At 36.7% G+C, this 21,414-nt stretch overlaps 1 protein-coding gene across 2 annotated transcripts in view; it reads left to right on the top strand.

Moving 5' to 3' along the window:
- Window positions 1–21,414, top strand: part of LOC143248619 (uncharacterized) — a 123,699-nt gene that overhangs the window by 91,159 nt on the left and 11,126 nt on the right. For both annotated transcript variants that reach the window (XM_076497120.1, XM_076497121.1), the window contains exons 5-12: window positions 2,729–2,899; window positions 3,241–3,362; window positions 6,784–6,892; window positions 7,387–7,609; window positions 10,074–10,138; window positions 13,196–13,273; window positions 14,557–14,739; window positions 17,257–17,342. In XM_076497120.1, coding sequence (XP_076353235.1) covers window positions 2,729–2,899; window positions 3,241–3,362; window positions 6,784–6,892; window positions 7,387–7,609; window positions 10,074–10,138; window positions 13,196–13,273; window positions 14,557–14,739; window positions 17,257–17,342 — 1,037 coding nt within the window. The remainder of the gene's footprint in view (window positions 1–2,728; window positions 2,900–3,240; window positions 3,363–6,783; window positions 6,893–7,386; window positions 7,610–10,073; window positions 10,139–13,195; window positions 13,274–14,556; window positions 14,740–17,256; window positions 17,343–21,414) is intronic.

Raw genomic sequence — 21,414 nt, 5'->3', positions numbered from 1 at the left:
AACATATTTGCTACAAGAAAACACACATTCCAGTCGTTTTCGTTTCAGCTGTTCTTAAACGGATTTAGAATTCATGATCTACAACAATAGGATTTCAAATCTATCTTTTGCTTTCTCTAACTGATTATTATCTTTGAGGGTTTTTCTTCCACGATAAAAACTTATTAGCTACAGCAAGCAAAAGAATGTTCAAAATTATATTCTGTATGTTGTAAAAGAATGTTCAAACGCGTGAAGAGCAGGTTACAAGACATTTTAGGCTTAACAAAACTAATTAAAATTACATCTTGTTTTTCGTATTCACATTCGACATGTGTACTTCATGTAAAAATTAACATTTATGAAAAACAAATCGCAAAAGGTTAAATAAATGATATTTATTACCACACAATAATAAAATAATCATTCACAAGAAGTACAAACAATAATGTTACGTATATGGTAGATGTAGCACGTTCGGGACTACGTGAAAAGTTGAGGGCTGATGACGTAAAAATGGGGTTTCGATACCCGTTATTAGCACACCATACTTGGCTCGCCGTGTAGCTTTGTGTTAAAGAACAATGAACGAAACAAACGAGGTATTATACACAAAAATACAATAATACAAAATACGGTAAAATTGTCATGCGCAGAAAACTCACGGTTTTTTTTTTCAAATCAACAGATCTATGGAACTACAAACGAAATTTGTGTTTTAGTGAAACATGAAAATCATATGAACTTAGAACCCTAAACTTTTAAGTAGGACTGTGTTAAACTTTTTATATATAATGATACGAGGCCCGATATGATCAGGTGGTTGAGGCACTCGACTCGTAATACGAGGGTCGCGAGTTCGAATCCCCATCGCACCAAACATGCTCGCCCTTTCACTAGTAGTTGGGGATGTTATAACGTGACGTTCAATCCCACTATTCATTGGTAAAAGAATAGCCCAAGAGCTGGCGATGGGTGGTGATGACTAGCTGCCTTCGTTCTAGTCTTGCACTGCTAAATTAGGGACGGTTAGCGCAGATAGCCATTGTGTAGCCTTGCACTAAATTCAAAACAAAAACAAACAATCTTTCTTAGATGGTACCCGCTAGTACAGCGGAATGTCTACGGATTTACAATCTTAAAATCAGAGGTTCGATTCCCCTGGGTGGACTCACTACAATGAAGGGTTCGATGTTCGATTACCCTGGGTGGGCTCAGCAGAGAGCACCATGTAGCTTTGCTATAAGAAAACGTATACTCTTCTTAAATGTATCTATTGACAAATCCAAATAGATTGGTCTTTTGTACTTCAAATCGTTTTCCATAATAATATTAAAAATATTATTTGTTTATTTTATATTTACATTATTTTGACAGCGCATAATATTTCAGAGATAAACTTACACTGAACGCTTCTCGGTTTGTAACGAGAAACATAAAAGCTGTTAAACAGAAAGAAAGATTATGGACGTTGAAAATAAATATAAAACCATGTCTGATTTCTGTGTTACAATAGTTCCCTAGTACTCAAGGTTTAGTGGTAAACACTAAAGTTTGTGATGACAGAATTCAGGGTTCCATCCCTACGTTAAGTACAGCACAGATAACCCATTACATCAATTTTGCGTTTAACGAGAAACAAACAAAAATGCATCGCGAAAATTCATTTCCTTCATTTCTCATCTGTTATTTTTCGTGGGCCAGAGGACGCTTTAATCGTAATAGGAAGGTCACAAGTTCGAAACCACACGTTTGCCCTTTCAAACGCGAGGGAGTTATTACATGACAACAGATCCTTTAGTAAAAGAGTAGCTCAAGAGTTTGCAATGAGTGATCTTTCTCTGCTAGATTAGGAATGGCTCACGCAAATAATCTCCGTATAGCTTTGCGCGGGTCCCGACATGGCCAAGCGTGTTAAGGCGTGCGACTCGTAATCTGAGGGTCGCGGGATCGAATCCCCATCGCGCTAAACATGTTCGCCCTTTCAGCTGTGGGGGCCTTATAATGTGACGGTCAATCCCACTATTCGTTGGTAAAAGAGTAGCCCAACAGTTGGCGGTGGGTGGTCATGACTAGCTGCCTTCCCTCTAGTCTTATACTGCTAAATTAGGGACAGCTAGCACAGATAGCCCTCGTGTAGCTTTGCGCAAAATTCAAAAACAAACCATTTTTTTTACATTTCCTTGTATTTTCTGGGATTTCAAACTGCCATTTTTTAAATTTCATTTTCGTTTTCTTATTGTCTTTTATAAATCTTTTAACCGTCATCACATCAGGCCTTTTCATGTTACCAAATTATAGTTCTTCAAAAAGAGAAACAGATAGTTTTACAGATCGCAAGACGTGAAAAAAATCAATTTTGTTTCTTTGCATCGCGGTTTAAACTGCCTAACGAAGTGCTTTTCCCAGAAGCACTAGGAATAAACATACAATATTTGTCATTATTTCATTAATTACAGCTTCTTCATTCACTGTTCAGCCCTGAAGAGGAATGTGCCATGAACAATTAAAGTCGTTTCAACTGTATTTTGTTTGCCTTCAAAATATTCTTCCATTACATACTTACATAAAACCTTTATAATGAGACAACTCTCGTGATGTCTCGTTTTCAGTACGTTACTAGTTCATTATAGTTGTCGTTTTCTTCAACTTTCGTTACTAATTTCTGTATTTATTTCGTATGAACTGAATTTCATTTTACTGACTTTATTACCTTCTAAAATAAGTCTTCGTTTTTATACTTCTCTAGTGAATGCTGCTCCAGTTCCCTGCCCTTTCAGAGGACCCTTCACCTTTAGCTACAGCCGAGGACACGGAGAGTGTAATTATCCAGTGTCTACTATAGACCCTTGCACTGACGACTCGAAACTCTTATTTCGGTTTCAGGCTTGCGTAGATGTTCTGAAATCAGAGAGTAGTGGTGTGTTTATTCAATGTGTTGCTTTAGTAATGTAAAAAAATTCTTAATGTCTTTCACTGGCAATCGAAAAATAATTATAATAACGTAATAATAAACGGAGGATGTAAGCCTAATAATAAACAGAGAATGTAAGCCTAACAATAAACAGAGGATCTAAGCCTAATAATAAACAGAGGATGTAAGCCTAATAATAAACAGATGATGTAAGCCTAATAATAAACAGAGGATGTGAGCCTAATAAAGTCATTTTACGACAATGAGCAATTATTTCGAAATAGTAGGGTTAACTTACTTTGAGTGTCGATGTAATGCTTTCATGTCTCTTTTGTTTTTTTAAACAGAAGAGGAACTAACCTGTGTAGCTACGTGGAAAGAAGGATCGGCCCATTACCTAGTTGGAAAATTGGTCAATAAAAAAAACTACAGAATATCTTACAAAGACGAAGATACTTATCGTTGTTTCGTAAGTTCAAGTCTATATGATGAAATTTTATTTTATTTTAATGCATGTCTTACAATGACGAAAATCTTTTCCATATCGTACAGATTCATTGTTATGAGTTAAACTGTCCAGTGTCGTAGACGAGATAACTCTTCCAGGCCGATCGGTAACACAGTGCCACGGACAAGTTAATTCGTTCTCAATAATACCTAACTTCAACGCTAGATGGCAGCAACATACATGCATTTGACCTACTTACAAATTGTTTCACTTTCGATCCAAAATGGCGTCACGAAAAAATTACAAAATAAATAAGCATTAGAGTTGTATTTTGAACTTAGTTCGGAGTTGCCGTAGCAGCTGAAATACTTGGCAGTCAAAAGGTTATTCTTTTAAAATATACTATAGAATTATATTTACCACTGAGATAGGAGAAGAATAATTCATTTACCAATATTGTTGTGGTAGTGAAAAACTATTGTTAGTGATTTTGGAAATACATGTTCATGAACAGCTGTTCATAAGATTTTTGAAAGCCCCATTAGTTTTTTCTTATATTCAAGCCACACTGGGATATCTGTGGAGCCCACTGCGGGGAATCGAACCCTTGATTTTTGCGTTGTAAAATCCGTAGACTTACCGCTGTACTAGCGGGTGGCTTTGAAAAGCTTACGTCGTATAGACCTGTAAACTTATTTTCATCAATTGTTTGTTTGTTTGTTTTTGAATTTCGCACAAAGCTACTCGAGGGCTATCTGTGCTAACCGTCCCTAATTTAGCAGTGTAAGACTAGAGTGAAGGCAGCTATTCATCACCACCCACCGACAACTCTTGGGCTACTCTTTTACCAACGAATAGTGGGATTGACCGTCACATAATAACGCCTCCACGGTTGAAAGGGCGAGCATGTTTGGCGCGACGGGGATGCGAACCCGCGACCCTCAGATTACGAGTCGCACGCATTAATGCGCTTGGCCATGCCGGGCCTATTTTCATCAAAGCAATAACAGGTTCGAACCAAGTTTATACGGTAATTTATTTTATAACCTTTAAATTACAATATTTCAAACTATTATTGATTATATTATTATTATTTAAAACCTATTTTTGCGCGTATTGTTAGGAGAACCTGTGAAAAGCGAATTATAAGAAAGTCACATGATTACAATAAAAACATACTCGTGTGTTTATTCAAGTTCACAGAATAATAGTTACTTTGTTTTGTTTTTCTGTGAGGTGTAGGGTGGACTAAGTAGTGTGATGGTTAGAAAGGAAGGAAACAAATAGTTACACGGTTGGATTATGCTTTATCTAAAGTAACATATTTATCCTGAAACAGCTTTCAACTTACGGAGCTGCAACCCCAATCTTCCATTACAACGAAATTACAAAAGTTCGTGCGTATTGAAACCAATAACCTGATGAATGATTTCTTGGCAGTGTATGAAAACATGAGATGTTTGGATCCATCGTGGTTAGTACACAACTGAAAACAACTTGAGAAGTTGAAAAAAGAAAAATGGATCAACAGCGAATAATCGATACAGCACGTGCTCTTGGAGATTCTCGTGAATCGATCTGTTTAAAATGGGATACACTGAGGGTTCGTGTGCACAAATTGAAGAAACGAATTATTCGAAATAATAAAAAGAAAATTAAAATTCAATGAGTACAAATGTATTGCATTTCTCAAGCTCTAATGACTTGAATACAGAGCAAAGAAGTGTTCTTTATTAAATGAAAAGGAAAAATGAAGATACAACAACGAATAATCTGAATGTTATAAAAACAAAGGAAACATTAAGAAAGCTAGTCGAGTCCATGACGGTGACTTTGATACGTTACGAAGCTAGATATCTCTTAGAAGAGTTTGTTTGTTTTTTGGAATTTCGCACAAAGCTACTCGAGGGCTATCTGTGCTAGTCGTCCCCAATTTAACAGTGTAAGACAAGAGGAAAAGCAACCAGTCATCACCACCTACCGCCAGCTCTTGGGCTACTCTTTTACCAACGAATAGTAGAATTGACCGTAATATCATAACACCTCCACGGCTGAAAGGGGGAGCATGTTTGGACATGAAAAGTCGTTTCCTTATAATTAAAAAAAAACCAAAACGCTCATAAGAACAGCAAAACGCAAAATGCGAAACCGTAACTTTGCTTGTACCACCTTAAGGACCCAACAAATCTTGATACCAAATTTGATGAAGATCCATCCAGAGGGGTGAGGTAGTGGTAACAAAACAAACATACCCGAAAATTTTAGTGTGTTTCTCCATGGACCTAACAAATCTCCATACCAATTTTGACGAAGATCCGTCAACACCCTGCGAAGTGTTTACATGAACATTCAACACAGTACTATTATATTTATATAGAGGGCACCAGTGCATAAGATTCGCGTGTGACGTAATCATGACGTCATGTCTGCATCCTGAGAGTGAAGAAAATAAAGTTTTTCATGACGGAAAACGGAAACAAAACGGGAAAATCTTGATCACTATAGCAAGTTCATGCACACAGGATAAAAATTTCGCGAAGTTGGAGGTTGCACATTTAGTAATAAAAAGAATTGTTTCTAGTATCATATAAGCAAGAGTTCCATTATAGAATGATTCGTACTGTGGTATGGTACTTGTTCTTTTGAAAATGAATGACACTTCATGCGACACATGAGCTAGACAGCCACTCAGAGACTTCTAAAGCTCGGCGTAGCCTCTACGATTGAATAAGCCTGTAAGGCACCATAACAAATAGGCTTAGTTTAAGAGTGAGTTAGTATTTGCTTAGGCTTAACTTTGAACTGTTTACCGGAAGAACAGCATTAAAAATCAGCACTGCCCATACAGCAACTTTTTTAAACAAAGTAATGGGTGTTTGTTTTCTTATAGCAAAGCCACATCGGGCTATCTGCTGAGTCTACCGAGGGGAATCGAACCCCTGATTTTAGCGTTGTAAACCCGGAGACATACCGCTGTATTAGCGGGGGCAACAAAGTAATGGAAATGCCACATTTACCGTGGACTAATGATAAAAACATGGACCATGTCTAGTGGCACGTTGTGGACTCGAGCTCAGGACCTTACGATACGCAGCCCAGCGTGTTGGTCGCTCGTGTTCTTCGTTTTCAGTTATAATTTCGAAACAAACGAATTGAAAAAGTTATGTATCTTTTAGTGGTAGAATTTTTTTGCATGACAGCCATAAAACAGAAATGTTAATCTCGTTATATTTAGCAAAAAATATTTAAACCACTCAACGCTCGAGGCACCGTAAATTTCTTTAATATTTGTTTAACGTTACGACTGTTATAACCATGATGTTTTCCAACATTTCATGCGTTCTGTTCATAAACGTCAATGATTAAAACCATCATTTTGTGTTGTGAACAGTGTGTTACCTGAAAGATTTACAACAACTAAATCGTTGTTTCATTTCAACAGATTTATGACAGCCTTCCTGACAGTTACATTCTGTCACAGTCAGCTGATGCTACGTGTGATGGCCTTGTTTCACCACGAGAGGGCTATCGGACCTTGCGTCTAACTCAGAGTATGTTATTAATTTTTAAATGATTAATAAGAAGTTAATTCAATCATCCATTCCCAACTCAACACTTTCCATACCATAGCAAATTAAATATTATATTATATTATATTATATTATATTATATTATATTATATTATATTATATTATATTATATTATATTATATTATATTATATTATATTATATTATATTATATTATATTATATTATATTATATTATATTATATTATAGAAACGTGTTTTTCAGTCTTCTAAAAGTTCTTTATTATCAGTGAGTTTTGTTTAGGTGTTGACGCAATAACGTAATTCTCATTTTATGACTTGATGAAATCGTTATTTTGTGAAACGTCTAAAAATATACCGCCGGAGATTTTATTATTACAGAAAATATATTAACTAAAGTTGTGTTCAGAATATTTTGTATTTAATCAGTTGGCAACATAAATATATTCCTTGCCATTAAACACTTAGATTTTTTATTTTGTATTTGAATTGAACAGGTGGATATCCTGACATAAAATGTCAATTCCCTAGATGGGTCACGGCTCACCATCGCTGGCATACCCTTGACGATAGCAAGTCCTACATTTTTAGCCACTGGAATTCTAGTTTTCGAATAAGCCACCGTGATCCTGCTTATGAGGATTCTAAAGTGACTTGTACTGAAGAAGTGGTTCACACTTCCAATAAAACGGTTGTGGTAGCCTACAGCTCTTCTGGATGGTGATAATTTCTCTCGTATTAATTATTTCAATTAATAAAATTTATCAATATATGTATATATATATACATATAAATGCTATCAATAACCTCTTACCAAAGCAAGCTATCTACAGAGATTGTAGCTAAACATTAATCGATGTGACTACAGTTGATCAATAACATAACAAAACAACTGATCAGTGCAAGAAACCTGTTTAGTACGAAACGAGAAATAAAACTGGTAATCAGCTAACTGGCTACAAGGTGGTTCTTACGTTATCACTTACAAAGACTAGAATCTATTGCTTCATCGGCTGGATACCTTCGCTGTTAACGGTATTTTCGGCCATAATCCCAATAATGTCTCAAATTTCGGCCAGCTTAGGAGACTTTAGATTATTTCTAATTGCAAATTTTTGGCTAGTAATGCTAAACAATCTCTACAAAATAGGTTTTGTTTGGAAGTAAGCACATAATTATACAATAGGCTACCTATGCTCTGTCCCACCACGGGTATCGAAATCCAGTTTCTAACGATGCGAGTCCGCAGACATGTCGCTGTATCACTGGGAAGCTTGCGAAAAAATTTACAACTATGCAATATAAATTTAGAAAAACTAGTACAATTAGACCCATTAAACATTTTAATGAATACATCAAATTAATTTAACAGTAGTGAACGCGGGTTCGATTCCCCGTCACACCAAACATGCTCGCCCCTTTCAGCCGTGGGTACGTCATAATGTTACGGTCAATCTTACTATTCGTTGGTAAAAGAGTAGCTCACGAATTAGCGGTGAATGGTGATGACTAGTTGCATTCCCTCTAGTCTTACACTGTTAAATTATGGACGGTTAGCGCAGATAGCCCTCGAGTAGCTTTGCGTGAATTTTGGTGAAAGCAAACCTTATAAAAAAAAATTTATTTGCGATTTTGAAATCAACGTGTTTTATGAGCCCAAGAAATTAAACAATTTCTACAATTGTAAACAGAATTATTAAGATTGTTTGTTTTTCTGTCTTCAATGGGATTTATATAAATTTTTGAAATTGTTTTTTGAAATCAAAATAGATTAGAAGGCTTACGCTTTAAAGAAATTTTTTACAATTCGCAGACTTCTTACAGCTTATAGCTCATCGTATCGACCAGGCTTGTAGCAATGCCCTCAGCAAATAATTATGACAGAACCACAATAACGTTAACTGAAAAGGAAATGACGTGCGTGTATATAGATGTCCTTATAAAGCTTGTACGTCACTAGCCATAACTCACGAGCAGTTTGGCGTAGAATGATGAAAAATAATACCAGAGCAAATCTTTTCTCAGGAGGAGATCGCGTTTCGTGATAACCGGAAATAATTCATTTTGACCGGAAGTTAGTCAGTGATATTTTATTAGGCGGAAAAGCCAAGCCGTTTCGATTTGCTACAAATCCTGTTGACTCGAACAAAAAAACTGGGCTACAAGCAAACTAAAAACAAATGAACTTGACTGATATAAAACTACAAAATGTAAGCTTCATAAGCTGTTCTGTTTATTTTAGAGGTGTATTAATAACATTACTTTTCATACAACTATCTGTAAATTCTCAAGAAAGAAAAAAAAAAGGCATATAACAGTGTATTTCAAAATGTACACATCAGTGTGATATTTCTAAGATCCGGCTTGGCCAGGTAGTTAGAACGTTTGTCTTGTAATCTTCTTTCCCTGGTTCGAATCCCGGTGATACTTTTCAACCGAGGGGTGTTATAATGAGAGGGTGAATCCCACAATTTCTCGGTAAATGAGTAGTCCAAGAACTGATGGTGATGACCATCTGCCTTCCGTATAGTCTTTCAAAACTAAATTAGGGACGGCAATCGCAGACGTGTACCTTTGCTTGAAATTCAAACAAACCCAACCAATCAGTTGCACTGTCTTCTTGTTTTGTTGAAGAGAGCTGTTTTCTGAGTGAAAGAGTGTTCCTCTAATAAGCGGAAACTTCTAAACGTTATGTGAAATGCAAGTTCCATCATCTCCCGTTTCTCTACATGATGTAAGTTAACAAATTTATAAGCGCATTAACTGGAAGTACGAAACACGCCATGTGTTTGTTGCTTTTTGAATTTCGCGCAAAGCTACACGAAGGCTATCTGTGCTAACTGTCCCTAATTTAGCAGTGTAAGACTAGAGGGAAGGTAGCTAGTCAACACCATCCACCACCAGTTCTTGAGCTATTCTTTTACCAACGAATAGTGGGATTGACTGTAACATTATAACGCCCCCATGGCTGAAAAGGCGAGCATGTTTGGTGTGACGGGGGAATCGAACCCGCAACCCTCAGATTACGAGTCGAGTGCCTTAACCCACCTGACCATGCCGGACCACATGCCACGTGCTTGGTTTGTTTTTATTAATAATAGAAGCGACACTAATCACTTGTATTTGGTTTGTTTTTATTAATGATAGATGCGACACTAATCTCTTGTATTTGGTTGGTTTTCAGTAACAATGGATTTGTGTGTTTGAGTTTCCACCGTAGGGACAAACACATCACTGAACTGCAAATTGGTAAGATCACCCAATACACTTTGATTTATCATATTTAACTGTGGTTAATCTGTAAGAAATTTGAGTTTTGAATAAATTAACGTGACAGAAATGTTAGAAAACATACCTGAGAACTGTTCATTAGATAAGCATATAGTTTGTACTGGACATTTTATACAGTGGGGAAAAACAATTATTTTAGATCAACCAATATTATGACTGCTATAAATGTTTGAAAAATATTTGAAATAATGCAACACGCCAGAAACAATTTGATTTTAAATAAGGATGAATAATTAGAAAATAAAAAATATGTAGATGGCGCGATCTTCTCTTTGAAATGTAAACTGTCACATGACCATCGAATATTTTTACTTCTATGTCACTCAGTGAATGGTTTTCATATTCTTCAATCTGACGAGAAGCCATGTTGAATGTCTTTACAATAGTTTATTGGTTTAAATTGTAAAGCTTGTTACATTACGAGTAACGATCAGAAATTTGCCTTGATGATGGTAAGAAGTTTACCCTAACTACTTGGCTTTAAGTTAGTTATATTGAATAATTTTACTTATTGTTGCGAAAGGAAATCGTTGTTGTAATAATTACTTTTAACCATTGATTGGTTTAAATGTCTATTAAAAAACTTTAGTATTTTGTGGATTTCAATATTTTAAGAGGTACTTTTATTTAAAATGTAATTCATTTGACATCTTCTCTATTTGAAAGAAAATAAACTGCTGTTTATATTTCCAACATATTTGGTGGAAATGTTTCCACTTTAAGTAAGCTTATCGAAATGTGTACTTATGTAAAACATGTGTAACTGTATACGCTACAAAAATAGCACTTTTCTAGCAGAGGTAGGAATCGCAAAATAGGATGTTGACATTACGGAACCAGAAATTTAGTGTTTGGTTAGACATTACGGAACAAGACATTTGGTGTTTGGTTAGACATTACAGAACCAGAAATTTGGTGTTTGGTTAGACATTACGGAACCAGAAATTTAGTGTTTGGTTAGACATTACGGAACCAGAAATTTGGTGTTTGGTTAGACATTACGGAACCAGACATTTAGTGTTTGGTTAGACAGTACGGAGCCAGACATTTGGTGTTTGGTTAGACATTACGGAGCCAGACATTTGGTGTTTGGTTAGACATTACGGAACCATACATTTGGTGTTTGGTTAGACATTACGGAACCAGAAATTTGGTGTTTGGTTAGACATTACGGAACCAGAAATTTGGTGTTTGGTTAGACATTACGGAACCAGAAATTTGGTGTTTGGTTAGACATTACGGAACCAGAAATTTGGTGTTTGGTTAGACATTACGGAACCAGACATTTAGTGTTTGGTTAGACATTACGGAACCAGACATTTAGTGTTTGGTTAGACAATACGGAGCCAGAAATTTGGTGTTTGGTTAGACATTACAAAACCAGAAATTTGGTGTTTGGTTAGACATTACAAAACCAGAAATTTGGTGTTTGGTTAGACAGTACGGAGCCAGACATTTGGTGTTTGGTTAGACATTACGGAGACCAGACATTTGGTGTTTGGTTAGACAGACATTACGGAACCAGACATTTGGTGTTTGGTTAGACAGTACAGAAATTTATTGTTTGGTTAGACATTACGAAACCAGACATTTGGTGTTTGGTTAGACATTACGGAGCCAGACATTTGGTGTTTGGTTAGACATTACGGAACCAGACATTTGGTGTTTGGTTAGACATTACGGAACCAGACATTTGGTGTTTGGTTAGACATTACGGAACCAGAAATTTATTGTTTGGTTAGACATTACGGAACCAGAAATTTGGTGTTTGGTTAGACATTACGGAACCAGACATTTGGTGTTTGGTTAGACATTACGGAGCCAGACATTTGGTGTTTGGTTAGACATTACGGAACCAGACATTTGGTGTTTGGTTAGACATTACGGAACCAGACATTTGGTGTTTGGTTAGACATTACGGAACCAGACATTTGGTGTTTGGTTAGACATTACGGAGCCAGACATTTGGTGTTTGGTTAGACATTACGGAGCCAGACATTTGGTGTTTGGTTAGACATTACGGAGCCAGAAATTTAGTGTTTGGTTAGACATTAGGGAACCAGAAATTTAGTGTTTGGTTAGACATTACGGAACTTTCTTGTGTAAATATCGAAGTCGTTTAGGAACAAATGCTTTCTAAACATGTCTAACAATTTAAATACATTGTGTCGTTGTCTGCTGTGTCCTAGTCATCTCTTTAGTAACATTTTTTTTAATTTCTTAAGATGTATGTAGATAATTAACAATCAGGTGAACGTAATTCGAATTTTATTGAAAATTAATTCCAAAAATTACCATAAACCTTCGTTACACAAACTCCAGGTTTATTAACATGGTCATCTATATGTTCCCTCTAGACATAAAACGTTCTGAAACATTAGGACACCACGTGATTTTCACAACAAATATATTTAATTTTATCTTTCAATTATTTATCTAAAAACAGCATTTTTTTTTTCCAAATACTAGGTATATCAGTTAAACGTATGGGATCTAATTTGTCTAATTAATTATAAAATACACTGCATTGTAACTATACAAATGTTAAAATTACCACAGCCTTAGAAGACGTTTAGTATTTTTTTCCACTGTGGAAAAAAGTAAATAATACATGTGCATGTACGTATATTAAACAAGTAAGCTTACATGAGTGGAAGGTAGAAATAATATCTCCAAGACTGATGAACTATCAGCTATGTGGAAAATCCTGATTCCAAGAACAATCTAACGATGCAAAACACATTCATTGCTTGACGAAGGGTGGCGCTAATTAGATAAATAAATTTGGTTAAATTTCTATCTCTCTCCAGTGTTGCTGTATTTCGAAGCTCGCGGAAGTGAACCAACGAAACTAAATGAATCATCCAATTTTGTTTATAGTCCAGACTTCCAATTGGAAACTTCTGTTATGCATAATTTGCGTTAAGTTTAATTGCACAGAATGAAACTGATGGTATTGCTTGTTTGGAATATAAGCAAACCAATTTAATGAGTGTTAACGTTGTATTCAACTAGGAAGTTTTGTTAGAAGAGCCGAAGACGCTTGTCCCCCGGTACGTGTTTCCGGTCCCCAGGAGTACATCACTTTAGTGAGTAAGTATCGACTTACCGTGTCTTGATTTATGAAAAACAAACAAACTAGGCTTAGTCTAAGAAAGTAGACTGACAATGACAGTGATACATAAGACCCGCTTTGAATGATGTTTTCTATTACCATGGACCCCCGTATTACGTATAGATACACACACATAGAAGGACTCGCCTCGGGTGTCGGGATACACGAGAATGAGTCGAAGGTACGTTTCTTCCCGAAATGTACGAAGCTTTCTTCGTAAGTTTCAGGTTATAGATTCGAAATAATCGAAGAAATGAGGATGGGAGTTTCTAAATAACTGCTGAGTAATATGAACAGCTAAGGTACCGTAGCTGGGATAAATCTAACGTTCAGTATAGGGAGACATTTCTTCACTATGTAGGTTGGATCGTGCGTGAGCAGTCAATCATTTCATGTTATTGAAAAATCACACTGAGATGATTAAATCTCTGGCCCTGTAACACCGACTTGTGCCATTAATTATCGAAAGTGAAAATGAAATCTCTCTAATATTTAAACTGAGAAGTAACCCAACACATCGAACAAATAGTACAGCTTCTCAAAATGTTTTGTTTGTTTTCTGAATTTCGCGCAATGCTACTCGAGAGCAATCTGCACCAGTCGTCCCTAATTTCTGCAGTGTAAGACTAGAGAGAAGGTAGCTTGTCTTCAACACCCTCCGCCAACTCTTGAGCTAGTCTTTTACCAAAGACTAGTGGGATTGACCGTAACTTAATAATGCTCCCACGGCTGAAAGGGCGAGCATGTTTGGTGTCATGGGGACTCGAACCCGCGACCCTGAAATTACGAGCACTTTTACCACCTGCCCAGACCGAGTCCGTGTTTCAAACTACACAAGAGTTTTAACCATTTTTTTGTTTTACGGCCCGGCGTAACCAGGTGGTTAAGGCACTCGACTCGTATTCTAAGGGTTCCGAGTTTGAATCTCCGTCACACCAAACATGGTCGCCCTTTCAGCCGTGCGAGCGTTATAAAGTAACGGTCACTCCTACTATTCGTTGGTAAAGAGTAGTCCAAGAGTTGGCGGTGGATGGTGATGACTAACTGCCTTCCCTCTAGTCTCACACTGCTAACGTAGGACGGCTAGCGCAGATAGCCCTTGTGCAGCTTTGCGAGAAATTCAGAACAAACCAAACCAATATTTTTATACGATGTAACGGTTAACAATATAAATGGTTAAAGCTTTATTTCTGATATGTTTTCTCCATAACCTTTTCAAGACAACACCATAAACTATCATGCATGTCTTTTGTCTTAACAGCTTCAACTCCTCGTACGAAGCTGTGTCCAGCACTGGCAGAAACGAATGGTCTTCGAGTAGAGACAGGTAGGCTTAGCTCTTTGCCGGACAAGTGCACCCAGTACTCAACCGCTGTGGTTGGCTGCAGAAGCGATAGCACCTTGGAATTTCTCACAACATGTGCATCTTACCGAGACTTGAAACGTGAGAATATGTTCCTATTTTGTTGTCATGTGAAAATCGAATCTAATGAACGTCACTATATAAAAAAAACAACACAAAGAAAAACATGCACTTGGTTTGTGAATGTAAATGTGAGTGTTTTACGTAATTGAAAACGGTTTGGTAAAATATTTTGAACTATTTAAGCTGTGTTGGTACTATCCTGGTCATAACTACGCTCTGTTGTTTCTGCTTAGAATATTTAAGGTTTATCGGTACTTTTAAGAGTAAGAAATATGTCCGTCTTATTGTTTGTCTTTGAAGTGTTTAAATTATATTGGTAATTTTTAAGAGGTTATTACACGGTAGTTTTCAAGGTACTGAGGTGTGACTGAATCAAGTAATTACAATACGTTTATCGGTAAAACAGAAGGACTTCCACTGTTAAACTCAGAACAAAAGCTAATTCAACCCTGTTCCATATTCACGTTGAGAATGTTACATTAGTATTTGATATACGACGAAATCAATATAAAGCTTGTAGCTTCGAACCCTTTCAGTTCAAAATACTTTGACATTCTAATTTTGAAATCCACGTGCGTAACGTAAGTCACGAAATATATTTTCCTTGTTTTAGTTAACGGGCATACTTCTCAAGGACGACAGAATGTTTGTCTTATAACCACGTGCTGGTTCTCAACGCAGTTTAACGGTGTTTTGAGTCTTATAACCACATGCTGGTTCTCAACACAGTTTAACGGTGTTTTAAGTCTTATAACCACGTGCTGGTTCTCAACGCAGTTTAACGGTGTTTTGAGTCTTCCAACCACGTGCTGGTTCTCAACACAGTTTAACGGTGTTTTGAGTCTTATAACCACGTGCTGGTTCTCAACACAGTTTAACGGTGTTTTGAGTCTTATAACCACGTGCTGGTTCTCAACACTGTTTATCCGTGTTTTGAGTCTTATAGCCATGTGCTGGTTCTCAACACAGTTTAACGGTGTTTTGAGTCTTATAACCACGTGCTGGTTCTCAACACTGTTTAACGGTGTTTTGAGTCTTATAACCACGTGCTGGTTCTCAACACTGTTTAACGGTGTTTTGAGTCTTATAACCACGTGCTGGTTCTCAACACTGCTTAACGGTGTTTTGAGTCTTATAACCACGTGCTGGTTCTCAACACAATTTAACGGTGTTTTGAGTCTTATAACCACGTGCTGGTTCTCAACGCAGTTTAACGGTGTTTTGAGTCGTATAACCACGTGCTGGTTCTCAACACAGTTTAACGGTGTTTCGAGTCTTACAACCACGTGCTGGTTCTCAACGCAGTTTAACGGTGTTTCGAGTCTTACAACCACGTGCTGGTTCTCAACGCAGTTTAACGGTGTTTCGAGTCTTATAACCACGTGCTGGTTCTCAACCCAGTTTAACGGTGTTTCGAGTCTTACAACCACGTGCTGGTTCTCAACACAGTTTAACGGTGTTTCGAGTCTTACAACCACGTGCTGGTTCTCAACGCAGTTTAACGGTGTTTTGAGTCTTATAACCACGTGCTGGTTCTCAACCCAGTTTAACGGTGTTTCGAGTCTTACAACCACGTGCTGGTTCTCAACGCAGTTTAACGGTGTTTTGAGTCTTATAACCACGTGCTGGTTCTCAACACAGTTTATCCGTGTTTTGCGTCTTACAACCACGTGCTGGTTCTCAACGCAGTTTAACGGTGTTTTGAGTCTTCTAACCACGTGCTGGTTCTCAACACAGTTTAACGGTGTTTTGAGTCTTATAACCATGTGCTGGTTCTCAACACAGTTTAACAATGTTTTAAGTCTTATACGACTCTGTAGGAATGGAACAGTTGTCCTGTTATTGCTTGTATATTAAACCTTAGTATTGTTTGTTTGGGAATTTCGCACAAAGCAACTCGAGGGCTACCTGTGCTAGCCGTCCCTAATTTAGTAGTGTAAGACTATAGGGAAGGCAGCTAGTCATCACCACCCACCGCCAACTCTTGGGCTACTCTTTTACCAACGAATAGTGGGATTGACCGTCACATTATAATGCCCCCACAGCTGAAATGGCGAGCATGGTTGGTGCGACAGGGATTCGAACCCGCGACCCTCAGATTACGAGTCGAGTGCCTTAAGTACCTGGCCATGCCGGCCCAACTATGCAGTTAGAAAACGTAATTAACAAGTTCTACGTTATATTAAGAAATATATTTTTTAAATTTATTATTTGTTATTAAGCACAATTGTACAGTGAGCTATCTGTGCTCTGCCCACCACGGGTATCGAAACCCGTTTTCTAGCGGGTTAAGTCTGCAGACGTACCACTCTGTCACTGAGTGGGGTGGGTGCACGAAAATTATTTTGAAATTTATACTTTTATTGATAAATTTAATTAAAACAACATATATCACACATTTATCACTGTTTGTAACCTTTATCGTGAATTGAACACTGTTTGTAATTTATATAATTTATATACGTCTCAAACTTGAAACAAAGTTTTTAAACGTTATTTTGTATTTCTGTATTTATTATAATTATTATTATTTAGGTTTCCAGTGTCATGGAGCTTGGGAAGAAAACGGAAGAACGTACCTTGTAACTGGACTTAGGGAATCACGAAGAAAGTATTGCTTTGTAAGTCCATGTCCGTGTTTTTTAGCTTTTAATAGATTATTTATAAGTGAATTTCTATAAGGTATACAGCTTTAACAGGTTATAAATAAGCTAGTTTCTCTTGGAATTAGGTTTAACAATTTAGTTATAATTTAGTTTCTCATAGGCTTAGCTCTACCTGTTTAGTCATAAACTAGTGTCTCTTAGGCCTAGCTTTAATAGTTTACTCGAAATGTGGCTTCTATTAATCGATTATTCGTTTTTCAAAAGGATATTTTATATCAATGTAAATAAAAAGTATATAAAATTACTTTGACTGTTTATTTGCTTATAATTTCCGTGCAAAGATACGTGAAGCTTAGCTTCTCCAGCTGCCTTCTCATGTATATAGTTTTTAAACGGTTAATTTTATATATATACCAAATGTTTTCAAAATCCTGGCTGATTGTTTTAACTATATTGAGAGTATTTTTAATACGGTAATGAACTACGGAAACATCTAAGAAATATATGCAAATTTGTATTTCCTTAACATTAAATGACAAAAATAAAAGGGTTAAAAACAGATATTTTTCATGACATATATTTTCTCAGTAAATATCTGGTCATAACATGGAGGTAAATATGTAAAACAATAAAACTAGAGATGTTTTACTCAGATACCGCTTTATAAAATTTTAGTCTTGTCATAATATTTTTCTGACATTCTCACAATTATCAGGCTGTTTTCTGCTAGAAGAGGTCTTGTGAGTTTCTATCTGATGGTGAGTCGTTGAAATTCCGGTTGATATGTTGTCAAAGCTGTACAAATTAGCTGCGTCAGGTATTGATTTGTAAGGATTATATGATGCTTCGACTTCACAAACTTTATTACAGAGTACAGTAATTCACAGCAGTATGTTGACATGAGTTGCACACTGGTTTTCTTCAGTTCAGGATATTTTATTTCTGGAACTTGCTTCCAGAACTCAATTGTAGAATAGGATTTATGGATCATCTCTAGACCCAGGTCCTCCTGTAGTTCTATTAGTTACATTTCCACAACAGATGATTCTGTAACCAGAGGTTCGAGAATTGGACAACCATTATTGATCGCATCAACCATGAATGGATTTACAAAAAAGGCGAAGCAGGGTTTCCGCTTCTGCAAGTCCTCAAACATGTCTACGAAATTATCAAGCAGTCCTTGTAATTTATCTTTGTATTCTTCAAGTTTGTGGTCTTTTATTTCAGTATCAAGGAATGGATTTACTCTCCTTTTGAGATTGGGAAAATAACTGAAGTTTTTTGACAACATGTCTTTTTGAAAAAGTCTTACTTTATTCTGAAAGCTGAAAATTGTCTGAGTAAGATCAGAAACAATCGTATGGAGTGCCAAGTTGAGAGTTTGTAGATGATTCATTATACCAGTAAGGAACATCAGATCTTTCATCCATTCATCATTTCCCAGTTGACGATATAATCTTTTCCTTTCTTCAAGAAAAGTAATAATTGGCTCCAACAGATCTACAAACCTATTTAAGCCACCTCACAATGCAGTAGAAAGAGAAATCACTGGATTTATCTTCAATAATATTTTCGGTGGGTCCTCACCTTTAAGCGTATGAAATTGATAATTTCAAGAACAAACTTCATAACAGCTTCATACTTGAAGTATCTGGCTGCCAGATGAACAATACAATGAACTGAGTGAAACTCTGGAAAGTTAGGATCACTTTTTGTAAGTGTAATTTATCCTGTATTTTCCCCGCCATTGCAGGTGCTCCATCTGTTGCAACATTGATGTTTATCCAGTTAAATATCAACATTTGTTAAGGTTCTGTCTAGCGCATTTTTAATATCAACACCACGAATTGTTTCTTTTAGTGTCACGAAGTATCCAACATCTCTTCTTTCACAGTTACATCAGAGGAAACATAACGAACAGTTGTGGGTTGTCTTGTATGTCTGTAGATCCGTCAAGGGTTAAGCTGAATGCAAGGCAATTCTTTAAAACATTTCGCATTTTGCCTGCAACATCACTGATCTGGGAGATTCGTCTCTCTGTAGTGTGGCTTGAAGCTGGTGTTTGTACTATTAGTCGCTGAAGTTTTGTGTTATTTGGATCTAACACCGCAACAACTTCAGCTGTATTCTTCTTAACATATTCATCATATGGGCATTTAGCGCGAGCAATATTCCATGATATAACAAAACTAGCTTCAGTCTTTTTATCAGCTTCCTTACTGAACGTTGTCAACAGTGTCTGCTGGCTGTATAGTGATGATTTTAACACAGTTAACTTGTTTTTTCCGTTATTCTGATTTAGGTGATTTGTTTTATAGTGACGTTTCAAGTTACTGGTTTTATAATGACTGTGTAACACATTACAGATAAGACACAAAGGTTTACCTCCTTTAACGGTGAATGCAAAATTTTCCTCCCACTCTGGCTTAAAATTTCTGTCTTCTTCATACTTTCGTTTCTTACAATTTGATGACGCCATCTTCCTTCACAAAATTTTCAGACACTTCTAAAAAATTAAAGTGAAAAGAAACAATAAGCGCAACGCAACCAAACTCTACAGCGTCCAGTATCACACCAACACTTTGTTATTTTCACTACCCGCAACACAGCCACACACGCCACAATCACGCGATCGCAAGCCACGCCTACTAAAAGTAACATTGTCAGTACTGGCTTGTGCAATTACCGGTCCAGTACAGTTCCTGCGTAATTATAAAGCTTAATTTTTTTTTACCTTCTGTATTAATTATGATGTAAAAAGGAGTTTATCCAACATATTTCCGCGAGCGTCACATCTTATGTCAAAGAGCAGCATGTGGCTCGCGAGTCGCGGTTTTGCCACCCATACTGTACATTATCATTTAGTATGTGCTGTCATCTCGTGTACATTTTATGCAATTATTGAAAGAACGCACGAGTTAAAGCAAAACATAAGATGTTATATGGCAGACACATTAAATCTGCTATATCCAGTGTACTGACGAGGGTTTTCGCACAATACCAACACTCACCATGCCATCTGGAATACAACAGTCGAAGCAGTGATTTAGACGCTGAATGTTTTACGCATGTAGTCACGTAAATATTATAGAGATGTGCAGTAGTGTAATTTATCAAAATGTGAATATATTGTTTAACTTTACCTGACTTTTATTACGTGAGATAATACAAGCTTCAATCGTAATATAAGTCACTACATCACAGTATTATCCACGTCATTCTAGCGCCGTATTCCTGAATAATTCGCATTTGCGCATGGCACCATGGTTTTCTTAGTACATGCCCGGAACATTTAAATGTTGCTTTTAGGGATATAAGGGCGCAAACGTCGCCACAAATATTAAACACGAGGTGAAATTCACCAAAGCACACCACTGTGATAGAAAACGTTCCGAGTTCATACTTGATCGTAATTCGCGTCAGAAATAAAAGGCTGTAAGCCAAAAGGTCACAATTACTGGTATCAAACGCCTATTCTAGGGGTCGTCCTAGTTTGAGGGGAGAAAATGTTCGACCTTAACTATCTGCCCAAAGAATAACCCCAAGACGCATTCTCTCCAGAGAAAACAAGTGTTCACCTACCAAGAAGTAAACCATAAGGTTTGGTGATAAGAAAAGTTAACTTAAGATCTCTATTGAATGTATTAAAGGAAATCTCACAAACATTACACACAAAAATGTGGAGGGATTCATATCAGATAAGTCGCAAAATTCAGATAATTTAATTAAAATACAAGTGGACGGAGCACGGGACGTCGGAGGCCCGATAGCAAACGGTGTTATCCTCGGTTACCACCAATTTTCAGGCCGTGTTAGTAACGCAGTGCTTTTATTAACAGTGTTACAGCCAAGTTGCCGCAGCATGCAAATTGCTACTACGCTACGTGGGTTGTGAGGGAGAAACCACAAAATAAAGAATGTACAAAAAAAAGGGAAAAAAATGCCACATTGTTGCAATTTCAATGAAGAACATATAGCTAACTATTAATAAAACATTAAATAGAAAGCAATCAAAGCTCAGATACACAACATTAAACATCCAACTGAATAACAAATAAGTAACCCACAAGCAATTATTAAACAACCC

Source organism: Tachypleus tridentatus, chromosome 4 (assembly GCF_004210375.1).
Source record: "Tachypleus tridentatus isolate NWPU-2018 chromosome 4, ASM421037v1, whole genome shotgun sequence".
Lineage (NCBI taxonomy): Eukaryota > Metazoa > Arthropoda > Merostomata > Xiphosura > Limulidae > Tachypleus > Tachypleus tridentatus.
Note: the sequence above shows the minus strand (reverse complement) of the source record. Positions and strands in the feature narration are given on the sequence as shown.